The following is a 25,097-nucleotide window of genomic DNA, read 5'->3' as shown; positions in this document are numbered from 1 at the left end:
GTACATATGGCCAATACTGAGCACCTTGTGGGTGACCTATGTTGATGACTGGTGCCATATGTCTAGCTCCGTACATGAGGCCTATACAGGTGTTAAACACCGTACAGGCGGCCTATGCTAAGCACCGTGTGGGTGGCCCATGCTAAGCACCGTACATGTTGCCTATGCTAACATCGTACATATGGCCTATGCTAAGCACCGTGTGGGTGACCTATGCTGAGCACCGTACAGGTGGCCTAAGCTTAGCACCTTGTGGGTGACCTATGCTGAGCACCGTACAGGTGGCCTATGCTTAGCACCTTGTGGGTGACCTATGCTGAGCACCGTACAGGTGGCCTATGCTAAGCACCGTGTGGGTGGCTTATGCTAAGCACCGTGCGGGTGACCTATGCTGATTACCGGTGTCATATGTCTAGCACCGTACATGAGGCCTATACAGGTGTTAAACACAGTACAGGTGGCCTATGCTAAGCACCGTGCGGGTGGCCTATGCTGATTACCGGTGTCATATGTCTAGCACCGTACATGAGGCCTATACAGATGTTAAACATAGTTCAGGTTGCCTAAGCACGATACAAGTGATGACAGTGTAATGAAGACTAATGAAACTAGTCGTCTGTGTAAACCGAGTAAAACTCAACCAATCAGTCGGTGCCTGTCAGTATCTGAATACGGTTTAAGCTAAAGACAAGGATTGGATGGTATCCCAGTTGACGCAACTTACTAAAGATTAATCAAGAAGCGGGGCGAGTTCGTACCGAGTTGTAGACGGGTGGTTGGACGCTTACAGGTAGGATGCTATTTGATTTGTGAGAATTTTTTTAAGGGGTTTTGTTTTTTGGACTTAATATGTAAAGCTAAGCCAAATAATTAGGAATTAAATGGAATGATATTGTTTTAGTTCGTTGATTTTATGATCAAAGGTAAATTAAAATCTACACAAAATTATTATCAATAAAGAGAAACGCGAGCAATGTTAAATGATTAAACATTTCGAGTGTATTTTAATGCAACTTGTTTATAAACGTTTTACCTTAACATTATTTAAACACAAAGCAGTCCATAGTACATGTATACGGTCAAATTACAAGGTAATTTATGAACGATGAAGTATCTTCATTTTATTTTATTAAATGTCAACATCGTCTATTTTCGTTGCAAGACAAAGTATGAAAGTGTGACTGGACATTTTGTGTGTATACTAAATCATACATATATCCATCTTTCCTGAAGTTCTTTATTATATTCAAAGGAAACAAAATAGTAAAAAATAGAAATGCATGTTAATAAGATCAAATTAACATAATTAAGGTTAGATTTCTACGTTGCTTTATTAAATTCGCCAGTATTGCAACATTCTGCTGATATTCACAAGTATGAACTCAGTTGAAGATCATGACAGTTATTTGCAACTGAGTTCATGCTTGTGAATATCAGCAGAATGTTGCAATACTGGCGAATTTAAGATACATGTATTCGAAATAATCAGAAAAAAACAAGACATATTGGCACATTTAAAAAAAATGTGTTATGAACTAATACTGATTTCTGGACAATGCTCGTTGTTTCTTTTTCATTTCATTATATTTTTTTCGAGCATTTGTTGCCGAAACAAATGTAAACATTTGTTGATTTCATTACTCGTCAACGCATACCTAAACATGATCAATATCAAAAACACCTCGCATAAACAACCGATTTACGTTCGTACAATTTACAACTGATAGAAATACGCTGACGTCAAGGAATAGTTTATCATTGCTTACCGAAAATCATCAACACCCAGTAGCGTATTTCATCAGAAATAGTTTAGTACTATCCGCATTTTTCCACATGTACAAATAATGATGTTGCGTGCTGGGTTTGGGTTAGATAAGTGGCATTATTGTTTGGAGTCAATGACTTTGGGGGTATGATATCGTCCGAGAAGTACTCAGAAATGTGTTCCAGCAGTTATGCCTACGGGGTACATGTTTTGTTACACCCCCTTTACCTCGGTACCAAGGACCACTTTTACGTACTCCCGGCAAATTTCCTAGCGAACGTACTTACAACTCCAATCGTGTTAAACTTCATATAATAAGTGATATCTCACAGCAAAGACCCTAGAGAAAGGACATTTCTAATGAAATACGAAACTGTGATGAATCGTTTATAAGTGATTTTGAGTTTGAGGTTGACGTTGGTAAATCATTATTAGGTCAAAGAATGTTCAAGATACCTTATTATCATCCTGAATGATACTTAATGAATTAAGCTTTGAACTTATTTGATATCGGTTAAAATTAAATTTTCTCATTTAGTTTTATGCTTGACACTTAAATTAATGTAGTTTTATTTGTTTTGAATTATGTAGAACAATTATTGAATTTCCATATTATATCACTTAAAGTCAATTAATTTCGTGTTTTGGCATTTATTTTGTTTTATCAAATACATCAACTATCATTTTCAATATGCCTGTATATTCTTCAATGCTTATATACTAGCACATCTTGTATATTAATCGTTTCCATTGAAAGTGAATTATTCTGACATAGCGAACTCGTTGGACCGGCGACCAGCCATTATGAAATCATAGTGAATAACTTGTTTAAATTTCTCTTATTAACCGATAGGCTAATTCGTATTAAAACATGTGTCCCTATTGAAGCGGCATCGCCGCGTCTAATAAGAGGGAAAAGGTTAATTAATCTCTGTATGCTAAAAAAATCAAACCCAGAAATTCTGCAATGAATCTATACTTGATGTATTATCTTATGGTAAAATAGTTAATCATATGGTACTCTAAGAGGAAGGAAATATTTATTTTTAAACATGTCTATGACTTGATAGAAATATGATCAACAAGTCTGTTTACATTTGAGTATTTGGTTATGTTTTTACCTTTTTCCAAAAATAGACTATTGTTTCATTGTCATAAGATTGCTTTAATCGAATTACAGATTGCTAAACACTTGATGGACTAGACTGTAAAATATTGTGTTTTGTTAAGAATGCACTCTTACTCCCACAGAAAATTTACCACAATAAATAATATTGATTTTATATTCCAAAAAGGATGAACAAATGTCGAAAACAATGGAAGAATACCGAGTTTTATTTGAAAGAAATGAGCATAAAACACGGTATTTCTACCTTATGAGACTAAAGTAGACCACAGTAAATCTTTTAGGATTCACCAATCATTTAATATTTTAGCGTTTTCTACTATTAATAACACGGTTACAATCTTTTTATCAATAATTAATATTTTCCATAAATGCATGATTAAGTTAGTAGTAAAAGGTTTATCAGCCAAAATTATGTTAGTTCATATACATATGTATGTATTGATTTTGAATTAGACTGTCACTTTGAACATTTGGACCGTCTTCCACTCTTGATTAACAATACAAGAAACACTATGACTTTAGCGTCACCGAAACAGCTTCCTCATGGCTACAGGTTAAATTTCTACTGAACTAGCGTGATCGCCTTTTCAAGAGATAGACGTAAAGATGATATCTAATTGAGAAGCGCAAATCACTGAGTAGAGTGTTCAAGAAAATGACTCGCGTCTGTAATTGAAATTAAACATTTAAGAAAACTGTTTAGCATTTGTTATGACATAGAATGCACTTGGTACGCGTTCTTCAAGAAGTACTGAAGTACTTGTCTGTACAAGTGCAAATAGGCGATAAAAAAATTGTAATTCCCCATCGAAAAACAAGCGGTTTATGAAACTACTTTTTTGTCATGTCAGAAGCAGAAAAAAGTGTTTAATTTCCATTTAGCTCACGTCTCTCTTATAAAAAGAGAATAGGTTGAAAAAACGTTATATGGATATATAACTCAAGTTACAATCGTGCATTCGATTGAGATCACATAACTTGAAGTGCATTACGAAACATCATGTGACGCTCCAACGCACAACTATGATCAACATAATATATGATCAAGTCCCGCCTTTTGACTGCACAATAATCTGGGACATCATGTTCACTCCTAAGAAAATGTTTAAGGAGTAGGCGGTCCGCAATTAAACACAACATCTTAAAGTGACTCGCTCAGGTCTTGAAACCAAAAATTAGTTTTATCGGTTATGCATCTGAAAACACTTATTTTATCATTATTTTACTCGATAATATCGAAATTGCTGAAACAGTTAGATCATAGACAAGTATTTTGGTTTTAGTCTGGTTCGAACCCAAGCCGGTTAAATCAAGAAAAAGTAGAAATCAGCAGGGTAGCCCACACGGCCCCCGTGAAATTAACAAAAGTGGTGGATATTTTGACCTCTTAAGGATACATTGATAACATCACGACCTGAATATGTCAATCCACCAATCACGCAATACCACAAGCCTTAATTAATTTTCAATCGCGTTATGACCGCTTACGAAAATTGTGGTCTTTAAAGACGATATTTGAGCAAACATCAACATTTGCTGAAGGCTTTTGGTATTTTTATTTTTATACCTCATGAACTGCCACACTTCTATTCACTTTAACGTTTTAATCCACAAAACATTGAAGGCTTTTCAGATTTTAAGCAAACAAGAAAGATATCAACAATTCAATACTTTAAACGAATTGCGAATGTAAATTTCATGCAAAATTAACATGTCAATTTTTTTCTCTTTCTAAATCTTCATAAAACGACATTAAATGGCTCAGTGCAGACAAGCTGGTATTATATTAAACCTTAATATCATATTTGCGCAAATTATACAGTGTAAATAAGAGTTTTATTTCAGTTTCAATGATAAAATATAAACGGCCATCGTAAACGGGTGTTGACGCTGTCCTGAAGACATTGATCTGATTTATAACTTATATTTTGTTCAGGTTTATGTCATGATAAAACAATAAACTGAATGTATAAATATTGCGTTTTCTTGCAATTGGAAATGTAGCTTTCTTGTCTGATTTGCGGACACAATGGTACACCAGTAGTTTTATCCCATTTATGAGAAGATATGGTTTTTTGTGCAGTAAAATAAACTTATTATCGGTTTACAACTCATAGCAGCTTTTAGACAGAACCATATGTTAAGGCAACGTGCAAATAAAACTTAGTTCATATACGACATGATATCCGTTAGCAGACACAAAAATACTATTTCACTTTTCTTAAACAAAATCATCATAAGCAAAATTTCGTGTAAGATAAATAAGATAATACAATACTGTCTTCGAATAAAATCAACCTAGTTAGTTTTGATGCGTTCTTACTTTGATAATTCATCTTTTTTATTTTACTTTTGAATAACATATTTCAGTATGATCCTGACGGGTGCTTTGCGGTTGCTGTCTTTTACAACAGTCGTTGTGGCTGTTTTGTCGCTAACTGTAGATGAAGAGGTGCGGGCTTTCCTTGAAGGTTTGTTGGAAAGCATATATTGAATATTTCGTTTTATTCTTTGAAATATAATAATAGAATATGTAAAAAATTGGCGATCATCAGGAATATTCGCTACCAAAATTGTATAATTGGTACATCTATCCTCGTCATACTACTCTAATAAAATGTGTATTGTACAATAGCACAACTAAACAAACACGCGATATATCATTCATAAACATACTAATACAGGGTTGGGGTGATCAAGTGATGTATTTGTTTAGGGGAACATTGTAATGGCCTTTGGAAATTTGATCGTACCTAGAACACAACATCTATGACACTTGATTCTATAAGCTTCCGTCATTATCGAGCTAGAGGAAATACACTAAACTAAGAAATATATATTTTATGATACGCCTCTCATTGCTCTTTTGTTATCAGACTCTGGTGGCTACAACGAACGGGCCACAACGTTGTCCAACACTTATTCGGCCGCCTCCTGGGCCTATTACACCAACATCACCGACCACAACCAACAGAAAATGGCAAGTGCAGATACAGGCAGCCCGCGAAACCTATAAACAATAGATATTGAACCTTTCTAAAGGCAACCATAACAAAATCTGATAAAAAGCTCACAATAAACAAATCGAAGGCGAAATAAAAATACTAATTAGTAGCATACTGTTACTGCGATAGCTTCTGCTACTGCTGCTACTACTACTATTTAAAAAACCCCCAAAAAACTCATTTTGTTATCTAGACTGAACTGAGTTTGGTGTGGTCCGAGTTTGCCAAGAATGAGTCGATTAAAGCGGCCGAATTCGATCTCAATGCCATAACTGACGCATCCTTGAAGCGACAAATTGAGAAGATTCTTGATGTGGGGATATCCGGTTACGAGGATACCAGCGTCTTGAAAAGGGTTTGAACACTTTATAAGTTTTTTATTCAAATTTTAAAAGTATTGTTTCCAGATGATTTCTTTTTAATAAAGCATCGTGTAGACCTCGGGATTTGATCAGACTATATATGAGACTCTATCATTGTTATATAAGCACTTATTTTTTCGTCTCCAATTATTTAATTTTTAAACTGGTCCTGGGCCTTTTATGCAATCCTAATGATTTGTACATGTTCTTTTTACCTTTTTACTAGTCATATTTTTTGATACGGCGTACAACATTTTTAATTTACCGTTGGTAAATGTTGTTCCTACTCGGTGCATGCTTGTATTACCAGATAGCGGATCTTGAGGCTGAAATGACCGGCATCTACAGTGCTGCAGAGTGGTGCAAATCCCAAGGCGAATGCCACAAACTTGAACCAGGTAGAACATACTTCGTTTTGCTTGGTATCCTAAATGTTTTTACACTGTTCACTGACGTCTATTTGTTTTGTAATACATGGAATAACAAACAACTCAATTACACAACTAGCAATACATCACTTTTTCACTATTCGACATGTGCAGGTTTGACTGAGATCATCACAAACAGCAGGAATTACGATGAGCTGGCGGCAGCATGGAAGGGCTGGAGGGACGTGAGCGGCAAACAGATGAGGGCGAAGTACCAGGAGTTCGTCGAACTTATGAATAAGGCAATCAAGGCAGGGGGTAAGGATCGGCTAGTCGTCATTGTTTGAACAAATATAGAAAAGGGTTGTACAATTGGTATGCTATTCTTATCATCTTTCAGTGGTGTTGCAGCTATTCACTTACTTGTTTTAAAAGAAAAAAATAGCTTGTGGTGTTTCTATCAATGCTTTTCTGAAAATGTAACATACTAAAGTCAGGAATAAACTATAAGATGTCGTCAGATGGATGACACTGGCAATGGTTCCAGTCAAATTATAAAAATAAACAACGTATTCATGTGTGATACTTCTTTGATAGATCAAACGGCCATATCTGATATACTTTTGAGGGGCCAAGGACACGCTTGGCTTAATAATATTAGAAACAAGTTTATTGAGTTCCTTACATCTAGAAAATGAAATTAACACACTCTCTTGGCATCATTTCTTTCAGGGCGGTACAGTGACATGGGGGAGTATTACCGGTCGTGGTATGAAGATCCTCAGTTTGAGACTGACGTACGCAATTTGTTTGACGAATTAGCTCCCTTGTACGACCAGCTCCACATTTACGTGCGTAGGAAGTTAAAGGAACACTACGGCGCGAATAAGTTCCCAACATCCGGCCATATTCCTGCTCATTTATTTGGTATGAAGTCACTGTTCTAACCCAAAATGTATTAGAAATTTGACTAGTCCACAAACTGTGTGATATCACTAACCAAATTATAGTATTTAGAGATGTCGGGTATGATGTAATTGGTATGATGTTGCAATATGCAACAAAAAAGCTGCAACGAATAGATCCAGGTACTTCTTCCTTTCGAAACATATACATAAACACCCGCCCATCTTTTTAAAAGTTCGTTTCGTGCTTTTGAAGAACAAAGAAATTAAAAATACATGTGTACACACGTACGAGTTCGAAATCGTTGACCACGCTTGATTGCGGTACCATTATCTTATTTGCGTTTTGGAATTAAAATAAATAACGCTGTTCGTGTGATATGTTTTAGTTTCGATATCAGATAATAATATGTTTTTCAGGAAATATGTGGGCCCAAGACTGGAACAACATTTATGACCTTGTGGTACCTTACCCTAACGCCGGCCAGACCAACCTTACCAAGGCTATGATCGAAAAGGTATGGTTCTGCATTGTTGTGAATACAAACACTTTTCAGTCAGCAAAATAATATCCAGTCGATCGATAATAGATATCGCGAACGATACCTGGCCGATATTAAGAGAGCTACATAACGGAACTGCCGATTTCCGATTTGGCCATGCTAGCTGAGCTAATCGATCATTTTCTAGTGCTCGTACACGATACACATGTGTACATTTAGATATTTCACTGCATACCAAATGAAACAAGATGAAAATATAAAGTTTACCGTTCCTTCCCAGAAATATAACGTGACGCACATGTACGTTGTGGCTGAGGAGTTTTTCGAGTCCGTCGGACTCCAGCCGATGCCGGACACTTTCTGGACGCACTCTATGCTGGAGAAGCCACCAGGCCGTGACGTCGTCTGCCATGCCTCCGCTTGGGACATGAACAACGGAACTGACTTCCGGTAATGAAATGGAAATAGTAAAGTGACATAATTATCAATATATTGATTAAATAATGACAAATAAATGAACAATAAATGTATCAAAATATGTTTTTATAATAATATGTCATTACCACTTCAATGCGTGTGTTACCTTTCATCACATCCTGCTCTATATATCCAAACAGGATCAAGCAATGCACGATTGTAACAGGGGACCAATTCAACACCGTTCATCACGAAATGGGCCACGTACAATACTACCTCGAGTACATCAACCAGACATACCTTTACAGGAGCGGCGCTAACCCAGGTAATATATGCAATATATGACCATTCTTGACGCACATCTTTAGCACTGACAGGTCGCAAATTGAGTTGTGCGTTCTTCATCGATGGGGGTGAGATTGTATTTTGTCAAAATAGAAGGTATGTGTTGTCAGTTTGGGGTCATCTCCATATACTTTGATAATGCTAAAGACATGGCTCAACAATGATACAAAGACGGAAAACTCAGGCAGTTGATCAATTGTGTTAGAATCCTGGTACAAAATAATTATTATTCTTGAGACGTCTTCGGATAAAAGCTGTGCAAGAGGCGCATAAACGGTGCTGAGGTTGTGCGCCGCTTAGTTTTACTGGCATTTGATTCAGTTTCCAACCTTTTTGTTAAGACCCAGTATTTTTAAAGTTCATCACCACTTACTGTAGTCAAGGACCAGCTTTCGCCAACAAATTGAATTACTGTGGCCCTAGCCTAATATAGCGTGTATGCAGCTTTTAATGAACTAGCTAGGCTGTTACTGCACAAAAGGAAACATTAAGATACTTAACACTACAAATGAAAGAGGCTTTACCCTACTAATGCATCTTTTGAGTTGCTCTCCTCACTTCTTAGACTGTTGACCAAGAAATGCCACGTAGTCAGTGTCATTCGACCAATAATTCCTAATAAGAGAAACGAATTTCCAGGATTTCACGAGGGGGTAGCAGACATTGCAAGTTTGTCGTTCCAAACACCAGAACATTTGAAAGAGATAGGATTGATTCAGGAGCTTCCAAGCGGAAATGGTAGGTAACATAATTTAACATAGTTAAGTAAAAAAAGTTTACAAATATATTTTCTCCAATTATCCGTAGTCCACTCTAGCAGGACACTATTTTGTAGAAAATTATCATTAAAGCATCGTGATAAACTATTTATTTACTTTGTTCATTCAAATTTAAAGTAGTAATTATGCAATTTGAGATAATATAATTTAGATTGTTTCGTTTAAATTTATGATACACACATGAAGCTTTTTCAAATGTATAATTCCAGAGGGGGATATCAACTTCCTGTTCCAAATGGCGTTAGACAAGGTTGCGTTTCTTCCTTTCGGCTACCTGATTGATCAGTGGCGGTGGAGTGTGTATAGAGGTCAGACCACGCCCGCCAATTACAATACTGAGTGGTGGAAACTCAGGTACACATGTCGGCTAATATCTGTGACATCATTGTATCAACATTTTTTCTACTGGTCATTTTGACCGATTCAATTGTAACTTGTATAACTATGCCACACATGTGAATCTTTGCAGATGCCAGTACCAAGGAATTTCTCCACCCGTAGAGCGATCCGAGGATGACTTTGATCCCGGAGCAAAATACCACATCCCCGGAAATACCCCCTACATCAGGTATGTGAACATGGCTTACAAAATCTTTTGAGTTATATATTTTATCATTCGCCAGCGACTGTGATATTGTTGTTTCTGTTAATATTTCGGACTATATTGTGATAATGCCGATGACAGCGGTGATAGAAATAGCACTTTTAGTACAATACAATATATTGATGCTTACAACAACAATGTCAATACTAACGTTGCAGGTATTTCGTGAGTTTCGTGCTCCAGTTCCAGTGGCACCAGGCGCTGTGTGAGTTGATAGGGAAGGCAGAACCATTACATCGCTGTGATATCTACCGGAACAAAACCGCAGGAAATAGACTCAAGTACGTGCACATACCTTAACACGCCTGTGTAACAACACAACTTTGATACTGAATACATTATTAGATGATTATAGTTAAATTACCTCCATTGCCTGAAATAATTACACAAACAATGCGTAAAATAACTTGGGGTAAATATTCAAAAGCAAACGTTTGAAAAAAATAATCACCTTTTTAGCAATTTCACAAAAATAAACTAAGATCAGTTTCATGTACTTTCTGATGATACATTAGCAAAGCATTTCTTTCGTTCATTATGTTTTAGCACTTCCTTGACCTTCACATGGAGCATAAATGCTTGTGTTCATAAGCCCATACCACAACCTGAGTTGTTTTGTTTTCAAATTTGTTTGATCAATGTTTCCCTTGTCAGAGAGATGCTACAGATGGGCGCCTCCAAGCAGTGGGGCGAGGCACTGTTCACGCTCACCAGTGGAACTTCCGGTGAAACCAGGAAACTGAGCGCCGCCCCGTTACTCAGTTACTTTAAGCCCCTACAGGTAATTAGAGCACGGTGATTAATCAAAACGCGTTTTTCACCGTGAATATCGAAAAATACCAGTTTTATTAATTAAATGTTACTTACTTCTTAATCAATTATATTCAAATATATAATATAGAATTGGCATGAATGTTTCATCATGCACAATTTGGTTTGTTTAATGTATATGTACAAATGTCTAGGCTCATTCAGACTAAAAATAAACATATGTAATATGACAATAGTCTGTAAATGATGTGAGTAAAAGGGAGTTTGTTCTAACTTTTTCTTATTTTAACAATAAACTGTCCTCCATCGTTCCTACAGGAATGGTTGACGAAACAAAACGTTGCAGCAAGTGACACTCAAATCTGGGACAAGACCACGTGTCCATCAGGCTCATTCCGAACTTCCGGCGGAAATGTCGTCACGGGCGGAAATCTTCTAATCGTACTGTTGATTAATATCATTTTTATAATGAATAATGTTTAAACATTCTTGACAAGATCATATTTTATATTAAATAATTTGTATATATTTGTCGCTCATGTTATATCATTTATCGATCATCCATTGAAGAATCATATAATTAAATTTACCAAAAAAGTATAAAAAAAGCAGACGACGTTTCACATTTAGCAACGAATTTATGTTTGACCAGCCATGCAAATCCTTGAAATTACCTGTGATAAATGCATTGAATATATTCGGAATATCATGTTTTCGTTTGAATTTGATACCAATTAAATCCATATTTTCACAAAAAAACAACAGATTTGTATTCGATGGTTGGTATATTGTTTTAATTAGAAAAAGTGTGAACTTTATACAGCAATTTTACAGTATTCCCTCCTTATTTGTGTTAGATTTTCACCGCACATGTTATGCGCACATTTTCATTGTGTACGTTCAGAACTCAGTGTTGATTAGCTCTTGTAAAACAAAACGTGTACACACTGTCAACGACAATACACATAAGGTAGGCTACATGCCCCTTCAATACTATAGATTTTTTATATTAAGTCGTAAGTTAAATGTGTTTGCAAACCTTGACACTGGTTGTAAAAAGGCTAATTGCTGCTCCTACGTGTGAAGTGTTACAGACAGTGGTGTGGAATAGCAGCTACGCCCCGGCATGCTGACCATCCGTTATCACCAGTAACATGATGACCACTGCTGGAGTACACTTGACAAATATATAACTAATGTGATGAACAAACGTATTTTAGATTAATGTTTTTCTACAACAATGATCATAAGGAAGTTACCTCGCTTTGTGACGATGAACTGATTAAATATTTAGTTTTTTTAGGGGGTACGATAATTTGGTTTAACATTAGTCGAAGTTGGTGCATTCTGATGTAAAATATGAATATCTACGACCATCCATTATATTGTATGCTGTTCACAAATTTCATTAACATTACATATATTTTGTTTATAAATAAACAGACTGAATCTTACTTCTACTGACTTTCTTTAAAATAAATCCCTGCTTTAAAACAAATGATGAAAGCACACCATGTTTTTACGAGTTACGGTTAAAAAGGGCTAGATTAAAAGCTTCAAGTATCCTTAATGTGTCACTCTTTCCTTCAACTCTTTGAGAGTGCATTATTTGATTGTCTTCGAATTTTTTGCAATAGCCCTGCGCAACGATCATGGTGATAATTAATGACGTTTTAGATGTTTGAGTGAACTATTCATATATTTATACACATATTCTGCAAGTACCATGATTTCCTTGAAAATGATCAAATAACCGATTTTAAGGGAAATAACTATATAGTTTAATATTTGTATAATACAGAGATATGAAGGAAAATTAACATCAATATCATGAATTGCGGTATTAAAAAAGTTTGATAGCTTAATGACGAGGTACCTTTGTATACTGAGGTGAAAGAAATCCAAGACAGCGTTCAAGATGGCTGCCATAAATATCTTATTGAATGCCACAAGACTTAACATTTCCTGCTTAATGTTTTAGCATTTGCTATATAAAATATGGCCACCAAATTCAAATAGGCCACAACGTGGCACTGACTTTAATGCTTATTACGGAGCTGCACATGGGTTTAGTTGGCTCTCAATTGCTGCTAAGTATTTGTTTCTGAGAAAGTATAATGTAAGTAGCCTATGAATTGGGCTTATTTGATTCTGCATGGACTTATTGGTTGGCGGAAAGTTGTCTGTTGAGTAGGCTAAATAAGAGCAGATGCGCATTGGCCTGGTCGACTCTTCATGGGCTATTTTGGTTGCTGAAATAACTTGGTACCTTTGTCTCTGAAAAGGCTTAAGTAAAGTAGCGCATGAGTTTGTTTGGCTCTAAATGGGCTTAATGATTGACAACATGTGGTATTTTCAGCACTTGCCAGAATAATATGATCTAATAGTCTTAATTAGAGCCGCAGATGTTCGGCTCTGAATATTTTTCATGACATGTTTGGCACCGAATATGATTCATCGTTCTGCAGATATTTGGCACTGAATAATCTTTATGGTTGAAAAGATATATAATATTTGGCAATGAGTTTGCCTAATTAGATTTGCACAATGGTTTGTTTGACTCTGTTGCCACGACATGGTCTCTTTTTGCGACTATGTTGACTTTATGGTTGTAAAACATTATTACTTATTTGGCACTTATTTTGGTTAATCATATTAGCTTAAGTGTTTGTTTGGCTCTGAATGGGGTTCACGGCTGCCAAACCTTATGGGTTCTGGCACTGTATAGGCTTTATTTGAAATTCGCATGTTTTTGAGGCTCTGAATGGGCTTCAAAGTTGCAAAACTGTGGACGTTAGAGCAACACATGAATTTGTTTGGCTCTGAATGTGTTTCATTGTAGTTACAATTCAAATGATAACATTGGACTTCCGTAAGTATAGAACATCTGAGGTTTGTTTGTCCATGCATATAACTGACTATAGTCACAATTCAAATGCTATTATTTGACTTTCGTAAGTAAAGAACATCTGAGGTTTGTCTGTCCATGCATATAATTGACTGTAGTCACAATTCAAATGATATTATTGGACTTCCTTAAGTATAGACCATTTGTTTGTCTATGTATATAATTGACTGTAGTCACAATAGGAATTGTCAGATCCTCGGATGTTTTGTATAAAAGCCTTTGTTGGTGTAAGAATATTTATTGTAATGCGCCTAGGATTGACTGTCACTACAATGGGGAGACAAAAGCTACTTGGGTCTACAAGACACCATTTGGGATTGTGCCCTAATAGGGTATGAGATACAGTCATTTTATTACTAGTATGTTTTTTTTTTATAAAACAGAATAAAGAATAAGTAATACGGATGTCGATATTGGTCATATTTGAATTTTGACATTTAAATAATATTGTCCTTGATTTAATATGAATATTATTGTATTTCAATATAAAATACATTATACTCATCCTTTCAATAAGATATATAAAGTGAATCAGTGTCATTTTAAAATCTTTTAACCGAACATAGCGAACTATCTTTAATTGTTTAAATTTCTTCAGTCCCTATTTTTAGTACAAAAAATAAACCGAAAAAAGAAAACAGACAAAATGTCACAATGAACTTAATAATGACATCCTTAACATGAAGCACAATCTGATATAGATACATTCCATACCATCTTTGGTATGATGTAATGTTTTGAAACGTTGGTTTTTTCTCCAAAATGATCCGTATTTTAACCAAAGATGATTTCAAATGAAATTACATTGACATTGAAGTGGTCAATGTTGTATCTAAATTGGAAGCATGCATTAAGCAACTGGATGAAATTGAGTAAAAGTTCGTAAGGCTTTTTGGTTTAATTTTGTGATTTTTCTTTGAAACCAACGTCTGTATTAGTTTAAACGTTTTATATTTTACAACGATTTTTGTGAAGAAAGCTATGCTAGCTTATACTTAGTCGCTCTCGTTGACACGATGTTGCGCGAGGGTGTGGTGTTGTGGGGGAAACCGGAGAACCCGGAGAAAACCCACTTGTCCGGCTTGGTGACCACTAACCAAACTCACGTGCGCCCAGACCGTGAATTGAACCCGGGTCGCCTTGGTGAGAAGTGAGTGCGCTTACCACTGCGCTTACCGGACAACGTCTGTATTGCGATTCATTGATAGTAATCAGGTCTTATGGAGGTTGGTAGTTGACTTAAGCAAATACGACGACTGTTAAAAGAGAGTTAACACACGATTCGTACAGGGATTCCTAGAGTAATTAAAAATATAGTTCAAGGTTATTCTTGGTGTTACCCTTTCCTTAAAATAGACACAAATATAAGCCTATGTTGACAATCTTGTACAATGTATTTTATTGAAGTACTTTTAAATTGCACACTAATTCTGTAAATATAATAAAGGAAGTTATATAATTTCGAAGATATCACACAAAAATATATCGCGCAACATCGCGCCAACAAGATTGACTTACCATACGTTACCATAAGTTAATATTACATTCTTCGCAATCGTTGGTAAAATAAAGGACGTTTTAACTTATGAAAAATACTCCAACAGAAAAATTAACCCTAAGTCGTGTTATGAAGTCATTTCCTGTAAAACATTATTTTAAATATAATTTGTTTTCCATTAAACCTCAAGCTTAATATTACAACAATAATTTGTTTGAAAGTACTTTGAAATAGGTCCTTGGCTGAAACGTCAACAAAGTATTAACTTACTGATTTGTACAGATATTCCTGGAGTAATTACAGTGAAAACATAAAAGTTTGCCATGACTGCAAAATTTGAACTCGGTACCTCAGGACATGTAAGCAGTGCCTTTATCAACTATGCCAACAGGGAACTATTATAAATATAAAACAAATAAACTCGACAACGCGAAAAATATCACTCTAACCAAGATGGCCTAATCTCTAATCAATGTTTTCCCGTTGTGAGTAGCATTTATACTTAAACAATTGACAACATCACGGTTAGTTATATAAGGTGAAATGTGCATATGCTGAAGACCGTACAGGCAGTATATACTGAGTACCGTACAGGTGGCCTCTGTTGAGCACAGTACAATCAAGGGTCACGTACTGAGGAAAACTTAAACCAGTCATCTGTGAAAACCGCATTTAACTTGTACATACCATCAAGCAGTCAGTGGACGTTATTATTCGTATTCTGTTTAAGACTAGACGACTATTTGATTGTTCCCCAGTTGGTGCAATGTACTAAGGATTAACCAAGACGTTTGGAGAGTTCGCAGAAAGTTGCAGACGGGTGGTTTTGTCGCTATCAGGTAAGGTGCTGTTTGTATTGGTTGTGGAAGTTTAATGGGGCATTGTTTTTGTACTATATTTTTGAAGCTGCAGTTAATACTCTGAAATTTTAAGATTTGATATTTTTTCACGAAACATAATTCATGTAGAGAAACACAACAATTAGATCAAATTGAAATGATTAAACTATTTAAATGCATTTTATTATAAACTTATTTATAGCATAGCAATAAGTTAAAGTTACAAGGTAAGTAACATTTAAATATTCAGATACATGAGAACTTAATTACGATTATGACACCATTTTATTAAGTGTCATTATTGCTCATTTTTCTACGTTGCAAAACAAAGTATGCAAGTGTGACGGAAACAATTCATCAATCTTTCTTGCCTCAAGATGTTTTGTTTTGTTTTTAAAGCACTCAAAACAATGAAAACTAGAAATGCACGTTGTTCATTAAATAAGATACACACCATATAACGAACGAGCCTACATTAATTAAATAATACATATCAGAGAAATGAATGCACAGCTCGAAAGGAGGACACAGTTTTCTGTCGAACGTTTTAAATATATAGTACAATGTTAAGTGAATGAAATTATTTATGGATCAATGATATTCTTGATTTATTTTATGATGGGAAATAAATAAAACAAATTAACATTTCAGTTCTTTGTATTCATTAGGAGTAACAACACCAGCAGATTTGATATGTCACATAGTAAATAAATCAATGAGTGGCGTCAAGGCCGCGGTACGTGACGTAAAACCCTGCCATGAGTTGAAGCGTGATGAAATGTTTAATTTAATGTAGTAGGTGTCACGGCCGAAACAATAACATTTTACACAAAACGTGCCAGCAAACAAATACCACCGGCACTCCCAAACCTGACACATGGACAAAGGGCTGAGTAAACAGCCGGCCATGCAGGTCTGGGCAATAGACAATAGTATACTACCTGTGTGATTGCACACTTTACACATAACATGGGCACTTGGCTGGCAAACCAATACCACCAGCCGTTAACACATGGATACACAACACATAATACGTACGGCCAACGTAAACGTATGTAACGTAATGCGTTAATTATAATTGATGAATGTTTACATATATATATAATAAAGTTGGTTTAGGATTCGTTGCTTCGGAAAGGGCGTTGGACCCTTAGCCCCTCTTACCGTCGCGTGAATCAACAACCCATTGAATGTTTTTTTTTTTTTAATAAATGCTTTTTAATTTTTATATAACAATGCATAGAAGTTAATAAGCCTCACACTCCCGGCAGAATTTTACGCCACAATAAATTTTTAATGAAAATTTATCCTCCAAAATTCTGCTCGATGAAAACAGCGAAGATATTTGTATATGCATCGATTGCATTATCAAAGATGTTTCGCGATGACGTCTTTAAGTGTGTCCAAATAAAACTCCAACCCTACTTCGGACAAGTGAAAACCGTCCTGGTGATACAACCAAGGTGTCCCCGTATCGATGTCTAGCATAAGCGTATCGAACCGTCCGGTAGAACGGACCCAGCTCCTACCATACCGATTGATACGGGCCCTTTTTCGCTCAATTGCTTTATTGTCAGGATTTAATTTCCACTGAATTATATCGATAATATCTACCCAAATTAATATTGCTTGGGGAAAGGCTGAACTTAAGTATTTTATTTCCTTAGTGGCGGCATTACAGATTTTAACTAGAGGGTAATTCTGGATATCATTTTCACCAAGGTGAATTACGATAATTTTTGGCGGGGTACCAAATAACACCTGTGTTTTCCACCGCCTACCAGGTTAGGCCGCAAACCCCCACCAGCCGATCATTTTTGGGGTTTTAGATTGGGAATGCCCCTCGCCTGCGCCCAAACACCGACCCAGCGCGGAATGGAGTCTCCTAGCACCCAAACCTCTGTTTAAATAAAGAACATCCTGAATGTGATAAGCCTTAAAGTCTTATATAACGTTTATATGAGTCAGATGACCAACGACCTAATTTAGCGATGGCCTCTTTAGACATTCCGCTCGCCGAGAGGTCTGTTGCTCGTCCGATTCTAAAATTGGGGGACTGAACAAATTGTGCATTATGCCCTGTGCGATTCAAGCATTTATGTAAGACTGCTGTTACTTGTTGTCGTGTGACTGGTTTGCCATTCCTATGTGAAAATGCAGCCACCGGTCTAGTTGCTACTGCCAAGTAGTCTTGCATTGCTCTGACAGGGCAGGGGTTTTGAGTTTCTTGCGGAATTTTAAGTGTTATGGGACCATTTTGGCTTGTTTTGGATTTAAATAGAGTTACTACAATATACATCGATTCAGGTGCAACTTGAATGCCTTTAACGCGCACTTGGTTGCATAAGCAGGCTTTGCCGGGCGATACTAATTCGCTTATCCTAAATAATCCAAAATAAGCAAGACAAAAAATTGCGCGGAATAGTATGCTTTCATATAAATAACAACAATCAATAAACAGCACATCGACAATTAAAACGAGAATAGGCTTTGTAACGGGCCGACGGGCGTCCTTGACTTGTGGCTTCGCTCGTGAATGGCCTTCGAGCAGCTTGATAACAACGAAAATATCAAGAATATTCGGAAACCCCTGTAATTTATGATGAAATTTAATACCCGAAATGTAAGTGCGTACTGTACCTGAATCAAAATTTGCTTCGTGACAGTATGCAATAAACAATATTATATGTTGCTCTGGTATGGGCCAAAAACAAGGGAGCTTATATTCGGAACGGAATCCCTCAATTGCGTTTATAGAAGTATTGTATAAGTCGTTCTCGTGTTTTCTGTTACCGCGTTGTGCAAAAGGACATTGGTTCGGCGTTGAAGACCGTCCAAAGACGGTCCGGTTCTTGCTTTGGCTCCGCATCCGCGTTTGGTCATCTGGAAGCGAGGAAGCGATTCAGCAATAATGTGTCCCGTTCCTGGTAAATATGATGCCTTTACCATGAAGTTAAACTGTAAGCATTTAAGCGTCAGAAGCCTAAGTATGCACATAACTCGTTCTGATTTAGAAGACATTGCGTTAATTACGTGCACTACAGTAACATTGTCGCAATTAAATCTTATTTTCTTGTTGCGAAGAAATGGTCCCAAAATAAAAATAGCCACTTAAAGGGAAATAACTCGAGCACAGTTATATCTTTAGTTATGTGCCAAACCTCGGGCCACTTTGCGCATTCTCACTGACCCCGGAAAAATATTCCAAATCCTAGACACCGTCCGCCCGCATTGTCTGTATAGATGTTGGCATCGTCATTCGATTGCCAAAAAAGGCCATGAAAACAGAAACCCCATTGTAATTTTGAAAAAACAAACAACATAACCACATGGCAACATACACCGTATAAGAGTTCGTAAACCAATGAATCAAGTTTCATTGGTTTACGAACTCTTATACGGTGGAATGGTTTCGAAACACTGCACGTGTCATTAATTAAACATCTGCAGTAAGGGCGGCCTATCGGAATAGCACGACAGTAGAAATTAAGAGAGCCTATCAGGGATTGTAGCTCCTTAAGTCTGACTTTCTGTTTTGACATAATATAGATTTGATCATTGAAACAAGCGCATCAATTTTGTCTTTTGGCACTTTAATAGTCATTTTATTTGAATCTAACTCTAGCCCAAGATAAATAATAATTTCTGTCGGACCTTCGTTTTTTCTGTAGCCAATGAAACATTAAGGTCCTGCATAACTGAATGAAAAACTTGCATTAGTTGCCTGCATTGCTCGGTTGTTTTGTCACCACCAAGAAAATTGTCTAAATAATGAATGAGCTCACCGGAAGTTATTTTGGTCTTTACACGTTGTTCGAGAAAGGTCGGTCCACTTTTCGACCGTCTGGACTTTTCCCCTACAGTCTTTTGCCCTTGTGTCAAGACGACCGTCCGCCGAAACAAAATGGGACGAGCCACTTACGAATTCTGACAACTCAATTGAACCTTTGAGTAGCAATGCTAAGTTGACACACTCACCCGTCATGATCTGATTACGAATCTGATCTGGAACATGGGCGGAAACATTGTCAACTGCAAGGCGAATTGGTGCGGGGGCATTAGGGAATACCAAAGAATAGGACATTTTTGGGTTGGATGGTAGTTGGAGGGTATTATCGCTTAAAGATTGGAGAGAGATGTCATTAAAAGTAGGAACAGCAGGTACAGGAGCACCAGAGACGGAGGATTGGGGGCAACTTTGCTGGAGAAATTATCCCAGATTCTTGTATAATTTGCTCAAAATCAACGGTCTGTCGGCACGTCCTTTACCTTTTTCATTGCTATCCAGGCTTGGACGATCCACTAATGGCTCCTTCGTCCTCCGCTCCTTGATACCTCGACCTCTTCCCGGCATGATGGATGTATAAATTATCTAAAGGTCTGGATTTAGTTAGATATTAAATGTGTCTAAGAATTTTCTAAGAATTTGCGGCCGGTTGCTTTAGCATTCATCACGAGAAAGGACGAGAGCGTGATTCGCAAGCGTGGGATTCGCGCGTGGTATGAAACAACCGAAGCGTACCGAACTGCTTAGCGACCACGGCGTCCTTATCAGCACGCGGCTACCTGCTATTTCGGCAAAAATAAATATAATTATTTTATATCCAGAAATAATTATTTATTTTTCATGTTTTTGTCACAACACGCTTCGGGGAAAAACGTCAAAAGAACAGTCGAACTTTTTAAACATATAGTATAATGTTAAGTGGAATTTATGAATCAATGATATTCTAGATTTATTTGTTTGTTTTTGTCACAACACGCTTCGGGCCAAAACTCCAAAAGAACATTTGACGTTTAACGGATTATGATCCGCGGTTGCTCAAACGGTAGAGCATTGGATTAGTAGGTCACAGTGGACATTTCGTTGTTGGTTCGAATCTCACCAAACTTTGTCGATTACATTCCTTTAATAATTCATTAAAAAAATTGTTTTACCAACTATAGACAGCGACCAAGCGTTCTTTTGAAAATAACCAGGCAAGAGTTTATATAATACTAAATTATTTTCAGTCCACAAATGATTCATGCGCAGCTGTAGGACTCTATCTGTAATTATTTATGTCAAAATATCCATATATATTGGTTTTTTTTCTAAATCACGCAAAAGAAATGTAGATAAAACAATTGTTCGACTTATGCACGGTTGGATTCTAATAAGTATGTCTTATTTTTTGTTGTTTCAGATATTGAAACGAGCATAAAATAGCGTATTATTTTACGGAATATTTAACCGTAACGCCTAATACATCGCCATTTTTTTGTGATTTTGACCTTTGAGGCTTATAAACAGTTACGTTCCGCTTCTCAATAATGAATAGGGCGCACGTGTTAAAACTATCTATTTCATAACCTTTCTCTATCTATTTCATAACCTTTCTAAAACCATGATACTTTCAAAATTAATCATGCATAGCTTTTAATTAAGACATTAGTAGGAAAAAACAACCCACAAATCTTGTTGTTGCGTTCGAAATCTTATAATGTATTTTAGAGAATTTAACATTTTGTTTTTGTATGAGTTACTGTAGGTCTGATCGTGCCATTTGGCTGCATTAAAGTGTGACCTCGCTGTGTTGCCATCGCGACTATTTGCATGCCATAAGTGACATGATATAAGAGTCATTCCAATTTCCGGTTACATCTAGACAATTTTAAGATGAGTTAACATAGTTAGACAATAGATGATGCGGGTGCGAAACCCAAATTCTTTATGAAGAGATATCTTGGTTCTTTAATGTGCCCGATGTGAAGCACCTATACAACGGATACAAAATGGTTTTAACCAGTACTTAGTACTCGAATCCTTTTAAGGCCGAGCCCCAGGCAAGGGAACCATTGGTACATTTTTTAACATCTTGCTGAGACGAAAATTTATTTAGATGTACTTCCTTTTTTTTCTCTAAAATATCATAGAAAATAGGGTTTTATATAGAGAGAGAATCAAATGCAGACATTCTGCATTGAATCTATGCTTGACATTTTGTCTTGACTAAGTTGTAAACGGGATGATACTGTATATGCAAGAGCTTTATTCTCCTTTAAATAGGCCTTTTAATAGAATTGTGATGTGAACAATTGTAAACATTCTGATGAGTTTCCACCACTTAACCTTTTCCTAAGATCGTTCATCATTTATGGATTTGGTTTCATAAAATGATATGGTCTAATATTGATGGATCAGACTCTTAAACTACTATTTGTTTTTTTATAAACCTTTGATCACTTTTATTTTCCCCCATTTTTCACTTTCGGTTTACAATACAGGTAAAATTTTGACTTGAGCGGTACCTTAACAAACTTTCCAATGAACATTTTTAAAACAGTATCTGAACTTTTATTAGATGGCTTTTAACCATTTCACATCAAAACGATGTAAAGATGATATTTGAAGACGCAAATTATTCTGTGTAGATTCTCAAAAAACAATGAACTAAGCATACACGTCAAATTTAAACCATGACTTATATTCACATAATGCACCCAATCAGCATTCAAATGATGAATGTGTATTAAACAAGTGAATATAAAACAGGAAACTTATAATTTGCCGACAAAGGTCCAGTACATTAAAATACACTGTTTTCCAAACAAAAGCAAAAACATTAAATAGTATGAACTTGACATTTACGCTATGTCACACTTATGAAAGAGAACACTATTAAAAAAGGTTGAACGGAACTATTTTTAAATCAATCGTGCATTCGAGTTAAATCGATAAACTTCAAAATTGCATGCTCATTTCATTGTGTTTTCAGCCCGGTTCTCCAAAACTACGACGTTTAAAACACCAGTATGATTAACAAGCAAATATGATCAAATCCGACCTTCTGAAAATGTTTGTGGCGAAAGGTGTTCTGCTTTCAAACACCACGTTCAAGAAGTTACTTTTTCATGTACGGAAACTTGTTTGAAGATAAGCGCTTAAATTTTGACTCGAGATTTTTGTCCAATAAGCTTGCTGGATTTGCAATAAATTCGTCTAGACTGACTCGTCTTTGTTTAACAAATAGGAAGATAGTATACTGGAAAGACAAAAACAAAACAAAAACGAATCCAATTAGATTATATCATCATTTAATTCAAAGTGTCATTTTGCCATAAAGATTATCTCTAACGCTGATGAGTAAAAATGTCACAGAAAAATGGATGATCATCATCGTCATCATCACTGATTTCTTTCAGATCACAAATATATCTGCGTGTCCATATTTTAATGTCGAAGGGAAATTTTATGCCAAATTAATGTATCAAATTACATTTGTTCTTACTAAACAGACATAAAATGGGTCTTTACAGCATATACCACACAAATATATTGTGCAAATCATACATTGATAATAAAGCAATAACACTGTCAATGATAATATAAAAACTGTCATCTTGAACGGGGTTTGACGTTCTTTTAAATCGTAAAAAATGGCATTAAAAACTTTGTACGAACAGCATCATTTCTGATTATTTGACCTGAACATAATTATTAGCAATAAATTGTGAAAGATCATACAATGCTGCCTTGAAATGTAATCAACCTAGTAAGTTTTGAGTACTCTGATGTTTCGATCATTTTATACCATACCTCACATATTTTCAGCATGACCCTTAAGAAAGCTTTTTGGTTGCTGTCATTTACAACAGTCGTTGTGACTGTTTTGTCGCTAACTGTAGATGAACAGGTGCGGGAATACCTTGAAGGTTTGTTAGAAAACATATAATGGAACATTGATTTTTTCGACTTGAAATATCATTTCATTTCAACAAATTGCGATTATCATGAATACTCGATATCAAAACATGTCAGGTCATGAAGGTCTACATTTGCTGCTTATTATATTCTTATGTTCTGTAATGGTATATTTGTCCGTCTATCAACAAGAAGTTTTGGTTCCAAATCCTAACGAAGTACATTCTCATGGCCCCTCAGATGGAGTTACCCAGAACATGTCATCGAACGTGATTCTATGAATTAGAGCTTTTGTCAATATCGAGCTCAAAGATGATAGTAAACATTTAACGAAACGATTGTCCGATAAGTGCAGTGCTAAGCGCACTCGCCTCCCTCGCAACCCGGGTTCGATCCATGCTTTGGTGCATGTGAGGCTGGTTTGTGGTCAACAAGCTGGACAAGTGGGTTTCCTCCGGGAACTCCGGTTTTACCAACACAACAAGACCACATTATTGAGTACCATAATTCAAACGAGAGTGATTAATATAATGTTGTTATAACTTGTTTCACAGTCGCTGTAAAATAAATCAGTTTAAAGTAGCTAAAACAAAATTATTGCATGGTTCGACTCCTCTTGCCCATCTGATTGCAGGCTCTGGTGGCTACAACGAACGGGCCACAACGCTGTCAAACACTTATACAGTCGCCTCCTGGGCCTATAACACCAATATTACCACCGACAACCAACAGAAAATGGCAAGTTTATAGCTAAACAGATAGCCAGTGAAACCAAGAAAAGAAGTATAACAGCTATTGAAGCTTCCTAAAGGCAACCATTAGAAAACCGGGTAAATTAGGCTAAATAAACCAATTGAAGGCCAATAGACAAGTACTAAGATTATTTGGTTATTTAGATTTGTATATTTCACTGACATCACTACTGCAATACAAAATATGCAAATTGTTATCTAGACTGAACTGAGTTTGGCGTGGTCCGAGTTTGCCAAGAATGAGTCAGTTAAAGCGGCCGCATTCGATCTCAATGCCATAACTGACGCGTCATTGAAGCGACAAATTGAGAAGATTCTGGATGTGGGGATATCCGGTTACAAAGACACCACTGTCTTGAAAAAGGTTTGAACAAGTTCTCTATGCAGTTTCATCAAATTGTATTGGTAAAAAATGACGAGAGCTTAAATAATAAAAATGATTGGTGAGTATGTTTTCTTCTTG

General features: G+C 36.2%; 1 protein-coding gene across 1 annotated transcript in view; it reads left to right on the top strand.

Moving 5' to 3' along the window:
- Positions 1-631: 631 nt before the first annotated feature.
- The window catches only part of LOC128235659 (angiotensin-converting enzyme-like), a 31,721-nt gene continuing 7,255 nt past the window's right edge, over positions 632-25,097 (top strand). Inside the window, exons 1-21 of the mRNA XM_052950464.1 lie at positions 632-790; positions 5,265-5,365; positions 5,771-5,874; positions 6,093-6,254; positions 6,572-6,659; positions 6,804-6,947; positions 7,362-7,556; positions 7,955-8,052; positions 8,318-8,487; positions 8,655-8,779; positions 9,439-9,537; positions 9,788-9,932; positions 10,048-10,146; positions 10,341-10,463; positions 10,837-10,963; positions 11,272-11,433; positions 15,714-15,718; positions 16,118-16,198; positions 23,793-23,893; positions 24,517-24,620; positions 24,837-24,998. Coding sequence (XP_052806424.1) covers positions 5,266-5,365; positions 5,771-5,874; positions 6,093-6,254; positions 6,572-6,659; positions 6,804-6,947; positions 7,362-7,556; positions 7,955-8,052; positions 8,318-8,487; positions 8,655-8,779; positions 9,439-9,537; positions 9,788-9,932; positions 10,048-10,146; positions 10,341-10,463; positions 10,837-10,963; positions 11,272-11,433; positions 15,714-15,718; positions 16,118-16,198; positions 23,793-23,893; positions 24,517-24,620; positions 24,837-24,998 — 2,394 coding nt within the window. The 5' untranslated portion in view covers positions 632-790; position 5,265. The remainder of the gene's footprint in view (positions 791-5,264; positions 5,366-5,770; positions 5,875-6,092; positions 6,255-6,571; positions 6,660-6,803; positions 6,948-7,361; positions 7,557-7,954; positions 8,053-8,317; positions 8,488-8,654; positions 8,780-9,438; positions 9,538-9,787; positions 9,933-10,047; positions 10,147-10,340; positions 10,464-10,836; positions 10,964-11,271; positions 11,434-15,713; positions 15,719-16,117; positions 16,199-23,792; positions 23,894-24,516; positions 24,621-24,836; positions 24,999-25,097) is intronic.

This window comes from Mya arenaria, chromosome 5, assembly GCF_026914265.1.
Source record: "Mya arenaria isolate MELC-2E11 chromosome 5, ASM2691426v1".
In the NCBI taxonomy this organism is placed as follows: domain Eukaryota; kingdom Metazoa; phylum Mollusca; class Bivalvia; order Myida; family Myidae; genus Mya; species Mya arenaria.
Note: the sequence above shows the minus strand (reverse complement) of the source record. Positions and strands in the feature narration are given on the sequence as shown.